At 53.5% G+C, this 6,366-nt stretch overlaps 1 protein-coding gene across 1 annotated transcript in view; it reads left to right on the plus strand.

Moving 5' to 3' along the window:
* The window catches only part of SPRING1 (SREBF pathway regulator in golgi 1), a 56,307-nt gene extending 50,680 nt beyond the window's left edge, over nucleotides 1–5,627 (plus strand). Inside the window, exon 5 of the mRNA XM_077766036.1 lies at nucleotides 4,954–5,627. Within this exon, the coding sequence (XP_077622162.1) occupies nucleotides 4,954–5,019 (66 nt within the window). The 3' untranslated portion in view covers nucleotides 5,020–5,627. The remainder of the gene's footprint in view (nucleotides 1–4,953) is intronic.
* Nucleotides 5,628–6,366: the final 739 nt, after the last annotated feature.

Here is a 6,366-nt window from a genome sequence, read left to right on the forward strand (position 1 = left end):
CAGGCAGTGGGGAGGGAAATGGTTGGGGGAGGGGAGGGGGGAGAAGGGAGGGGAGTGGGGAGCGCAGGGGGATGGCAGGCACCACTGCCGCCCCCCCACCCCCAACCCGTGTGCTCAAGGCAGAGCAGCCCTTTCCCCAGGACCTCTGTGGGATGGACTTCAGAATCCTCCTCAGCCTGGCTCTTTGGGAAGTGACCGCTGGCTGGTTGGGGTTGACCCTGGAGAGGGAGAGGGAGAGCTGCCTTGTGGGGTCCCAGTCCTGGCTCTGCTTCAGTGACCTCTGTGTCCCTGGAGGAGTCCCATTGCGCTTGGGATCTTAGTTGTCCCAGCGGGAAGCAGCAGAAAAGCCACTCCACGCTGGGCTGAACCTTGAAGAGGTGGATAGAGATGCCCCAGGGCCGCCCCCAAGGGGCCAGAGCCCAGGCTCAGAGTTCACTGCTCCAGAGTTCTTTCCCAGCCTCAGGGTGGGACCTGGGGGAGGGTGGGAAGCCACCTACACTAAATTGAAAAGAAAAGTGCAGAGCGGGTGGGCCTGTGCCCAAGGTCACGAGTGACCCGGGAATCATAGCAGTGACAATAAAAGCAACCCCCCCCATCTGAGCGCTCTGTAGTGTGAGTCCCTCAGCCATCCCAACCACTCTGTGACGTGACTACTAGAATCCTTCCTCTTTTTTTTTTTTTTTTTTAAACATTTTTTTTGAGACAGAAACAGCTAGAACAGGGGAGGGTCAGAGAGAGAGGGAGACACAGAATCTGAAGCAGGTTCCAGGCTCCGAGTTGTCAGCACAGAGCCCGACACAGGGCTCAAACCCACAAACCCTCAGATCATGACCTGAGCTGAAGTCAGACACCCAACCAACTGAGCCACCCAGGTGCCCCTAGAATCCTTCCTCTTGGACACTCCACGAAACAGATGTCACCAGGTTGCATAACTTGTCCATACCGCTGTAGCAACTGCTACTGCTGCTACTACTACTACTACTACTACTACTACTACTACTACTACTACTACTAGTATTACTGTTACTGCAGCTGCTGCTGCAACAGGGCCAGGATCGAATCCCAGGCGACCTGAGCTCAGAGTCCATGCTTGTAACCACTATGCCGTGCTGCAGGACAGACAGACTGACAAACAGTGAGCTCGTTCTATCAGGCCCTGACGAGGCTGTGGTGACCCACACGCAGTTACCTCTAGGAAGGACTGGAGGCCAGGACTGAGCGAGAGATTGGGGGCATTTTCCGCTTGTCCGTGTTTATTTTGTAGCGCAGAATATAGTTCTGTGTTAGTTGGGCTCGTCTCGTTAAAGAAGGAGGGAAATGTGAACAGGGTCAGGGAAGGAAACCAAACTTCAGGAGAGTTGGAAGGTCCTTGGAATCCAGAACCACCTTGAACATGACCTCTTGGCTGCCGGAACGCAGCAAGCCCACGGGGAACTTGTGCTTTTTTGCCCACGTGCATTTGTTCACTAAGGACCCGCATGTTCCCGGCACTGTATGGGGCTCTTCGCTCTTTCCACGCAAACCCACGGTTCGTCCTAATGCTACGGTCCCACTGCTGCCCCCGGTCTGGGTGCCTCTGTGGCACTGAGGTCCTGGCCACATTCGGGGAGGAGCCGGTTCACCCCTCGGCTCTGATCTGTGATGGGCTGTTCCCCCAGAGCAGCTGCTGCAACAACATTTACTTTGTACGGCGGCCAAGGGAGAGGGAGAGAGGGAGAGCAGGAGCGAGCGAGCACAAGCCTACCCCATTCCAAAACGCTTCTGACAAAATCTGGCACTCCTGGTTCTAATCAGAACGCTGAACTTTGGAACAAATTAACATTCCACAGCCCTCGCGGGGAAGGAGAAATTCAGCTGAGACACACTTCAGTTCACAACCACAACAGAAATAGCTTCTCCCGGGGAAGACACACTCCGCTAACAAGGTCACTCTTGTTTTGCTTCCCCTGCCATCTGGCTGAGCGGCACCAGGGGCTGGATTTGGTGCCGGCTCGCTCTGCCGGGAGTGGCTGGGAGCCGGGTGGCGCCGCAGAAGGCTTCGCAGCCTCCTGGCAAAGGGTGCCGGCGCAGAGTTACCTTCAGACGTCCCCCCGGCGAGCACGCGGGCAGATGGAGCCCCGGTTTCACCCAGCCCGACTCTGCTCTGAGCTCCGAGTGTGCAGAAGGTGTGACACCAGCAGACAGCAACAAGCAGGTGGGAATCAGAGGAGAGCGACAAACACGACAAGATGGGAAAGCTATCTTCGTCTCGAAGAACATTCCAGAACCCGATGTAATGCTCGCTCCAGAGCGTTGGAAGACTCCCTTCCAGCAGGCGAACAAAGAAGCATGATTTTGGGTTTGTGGGGGTTTTTTTTTTTCCCCTTTCTCTCTTTCCTTTTTCCCTCTTTCCTTGTACTTCCCAGATTCCACCCCTATCAGTTATAGATCGGGGATGGTCAGTAACCTGCGTTGGCCTCAGTTTCCTCATCTGTAGGATGGACAGCCCCAGGAGACCCCAGGCATGGCTACGTGTGAGAAGACGTGGTGGTGGCCATCGCGTGGGGCACTCGGCTGCCTGGGGCTCTCAGAGAGCTGGGGCGCACTCAGACCTTTGTGGCCCAGGAGGGCTTTCCTGGAGGCAGTTGAGTATGACCCTCCGACAGCCCTTGGCCGAACTTCCACAGGACGCGAACGGTCAGCCCACGGTGCCTCTACAGGGCGCAGATCTGGGACTTGGGCACAGCAATTGGATTACAGAGATTCACTGCTGCTTCTCCTTCCCCAGTGATTTTCAGTCGTTTAAACCTGGAGACCGAATATGTGCAAGGGGTTCATGACCTACTGAAGCCGTGCGCCTCCCAGGGGGAATCCAGGGGTCCCCATTAATTATTAGTGTATGCCTGCTGGGAAAACAAGCACACAAACAGGCAAAGCTTTTAGTTCGTTAAACAGAGCAGGAATCCTTAAAATGACCAAAAACTGTCCTACTGTTAAGCCAAAGGAAATAAGTTCGTTAGGGCATCTATTTTGGAAATTCCGCCACCCCCCACCCCCATGAAAGACCCATAAGGAAACCTGGCTTTCCAGGTGAATTGAACCTGGTCTCCGAGGAGTGGGAGGCCCGGGGAGGCTGGCGCAGGGCCCTGGGACACCCTGCTATGCCGCTGCTGCCCCCTGGGGAGGGAGGGGGGCAAGGAGAGCCCAGGGTCCACTGGCGCAGATAGTTCCTGGACCAGAACTGAGCTCTGGCATCTGACATAGGATTGGAAGGCTGGGAAGAGCCCCGAGGCCATTTGCAAGCAGTAATTGGTATTAGCAGTGAGCCCCTCTCTGCTGCTGGTGCAGGGGCTTGTCCTGCCTGCCCGCATGCAGGGGGAAGCCTTTGCACTGCCCCCAGCAGGAAACATGGGAGGGGCAGGCCGCTGCTCCCCTGGGGCCCAGGCCCTATTCACCTGCTCCCTTCTTTTAGCCTTCCTCTGCCCGCCCCCAGATCTCAGACTAACTCTGTCTATGCAGAGGTCCCCCGGAAAGCGCCTACTCTTCCGTGTCCATGCAGCACCTACTTCCTGAGTATTACCTGTATGCCAGGCAGTGTGCCCGGCTCTTGGCATAAAGCAAAGAAGGAAAGAGACCAGGCTCTTGCCCACGGTAGGCTTTCAGTCCAGTGGGGAGCTAGACACTGAACTCAAAGAACAGGATGGGGTGGAATTGGGAAGAGACTGACTTTCTAGGTCGAGAAATACAGGCCATCAGAACATCTGGAAATAGGAAAGAACTCTGGTGGCTCCAGAATTTTCTACCCCAAAGCTATATACTAATGTCACATCTTGTAGCTAAATTTAAAATCGCACTGTATGTGCCTCCGAGGAAATGAGAGTGGCCTCAGCCGAAGGCTGCCTGACAGAGTTGCTCATGGAGGTTGGGGCTGGTGGCTAAAGCCCATGCGGGGCCCTCCTGCACCCGGCCTCTGGGAAGGGGCTTGGGCCCCGCCACAAAGGAAGGATAGGGAACTCGTGGGCCTGGAGGTCATGGGCCAAGGTAGAGCAAGCAGCATGTAGTGGAGGAGGCAGGGGAGGCCCGGTGTGGAGGACAGAATTTCTGAAGCGGGATTCGTGGGGCACTTGCGGCAAGATGACCTCAGGGCCTTGTCGCCAGTGCAGATGCTCGGGTCCCTCTCAGACTAGGAACCCGCGTTATGGGCAAGCCCCTAGGGGGTTATTTTATGCACAGGATGTCCACACGGATGGCTTTTTGGATCTTATCCTAAATGCAACGGAGGCCACTGGAGGTCTCGGAAAAGAGAAGCAGGGCATTCCATTTTAGAGACATTGTCCTGGCCCTTGTAGCAACTGAGTGGGGGGACAGAGCCTGTGGATGGTCAGGACAGAAGTCCATGTGCTCCCTCATCCCTTTGCTTCCCTCCAGTGGTGCCGGGTAGACTGGCTCCTGACCTCAGTGACCAGTCCCGGGCACCAGCTGAGGCCCCCGCTCATCTAGACCCTTGTGCGGTGGCAGGTGGATCGACACCGGCCCTTGGCTTGTCCACTGCTCCTTTCACACCTCACACAGTCACTCGCTGTCACCACAGCAGTCAGTTGCTCAGAGCAAATGGCCACCTTACCTGTCCGGGATGGTTTCGACAGCATGCGGCCTGAGAGTAGGAAGAACCTTCCAGTGATTCTCATGGTTCTCTCTGGCCCTATGAGTCTGTCACCTCAGCTCAGGTAGGGAATTAGTGAGACTGTCCCCTCTCAAAAGGTCACATTCCTCACACCAGGTCCAGGTGAGCCCCTCCCCGCCCCCGCCCCAGCCCCAGGCTCCTGGTTTGAAGATGAACAAACGAGGTGCTGAGTATATCAGCCGGTTCCAATCGGAGGCCGTGCCCAGTGGCTCCTGATCCAGGCTGATACCTAAAACCAGCCTCCCTCTTTCAGGTAAATGACAAATTTTTCACTCTTCCTGCGTTTTCAGAGAGGCTGGCAGAGGGAACGTTGCGAATCACAATCAGAGTTTCCTGCCGCAGAGCACACGAGATGAGAATTGATCTCAAACCTTTTACTGTCATCATTTACTGAGTGCTGGAACGACATACGCATAAGTCAGCAGAGAAAAACTCAGAATCCTGGTCTCTGGCTGCCTGTCAGCAGGATGCCCGGATAATGTCACTTTGCCGAAACAGAGAGCAGGATCAAGCCACAACCCAGCCCAGCCTCCTTAGGCTCCAGAAATACCAGCGAGATCTCTACCTCCGCCTGCCTTATTCGTTTCATCAACGTTACGGAGGTATAGTTTACCTACAGTAAGCGGCGCCCAGTTCAAGTGTACATGTTGATGTCTTGACCAATGTCTATGCCCAGATCACCATTGCCTCAGTCAAAATGTGGACTATTTCTGTCTATCACCAGAATTCCTTCCAGCCTCTTTGAGGTCAGTCCCTATTTCACCTCTGACCTCAGACAACCACTGACTTGCTTTCTGTCACTGTGGTTTTCCAATTTTTATAATTTCAAATAATGGAGTCAGACGGTATGTACTCTTGTGTCTGGCTCCTTTTTCTGGTGTTTGAGATTCAGCCACACCCCTGCATATATCAGTAGTTTGTTTCCTTTTATTGACGAGTCATTTCTCTGTTCACCTGCTGTTGGACATTTGGGCTGTGTCCAGGTTTTGGCTTTATCATGAATAAAGCTGTTATAAACACTTGTGCACAAGTCTTTGTGGGGATGTCTGGTTTCATTTCTCTCAGGCAGATCCCCAACAGTAGCTGTTTTGTGTGGTAGGCATATATTTACTTGCTAAGATGCTGCCGGGCCTTTTCTGAAAGTAGATGCACCATCTTTACATTCCCACCAACAGTGGTAAGAGTTCCAGTGGCTCCACGTCCTAGCCAACACGTGGTGTGGTCAGTCTTTTTCATTGTATTCCTTCTGATGGGCTCGCCGTGGTGGCCCACTTTGGTCACTGTTTGCATTGCCTTGATGACTGGTGTTAAACAGTCTCCATGTGCTTACTGGGCATTCATATACCTCCTTTTAGAGGGGTCTTTTCTAATCCTTTGCTCATTTGAAAAGTGAGATTGTTTGGTTTATGAGTAAGTTGTAAGGATTCTTGACCGATTCTGACTATAATATTTTGTCAAATGTGTGTATTTTCTTTCAGTCTATTGCCTTTTGTTTCTCCCATTTTCTTTCTTTTTTTTTAAATTAATTAAAAATTATTTTTAATTTGCACACATGCACACACATGTGGGGGAGGGGTAGAGAGGGAAGGAGAAAGAGAATCCCAAGCAGCCTCTGCATTGTCAGCATGGAGCCCAGTGTGGGGCTCGAACTCATTAACCACAAGTTCATGACCTGAGCCGAAGTCGGACACCTAACCAAACTG

The sequence above is a fragment of the Crocuta crocuta genome, unplaced genomic scaffold (genome assembly GCF_008692635.1).
Source record: "Crocuta crocuta isolate KB4526 unplaced genomic scaffold, BGI_CrCroc_1.0 scaffold339, whole genome shotgun sequence".
NCBI lineage: Eukaryota > Metazoa > Chordata > Mammalia > Carnivora > Hyaenidae > Crocuta > Crocuta crocuta.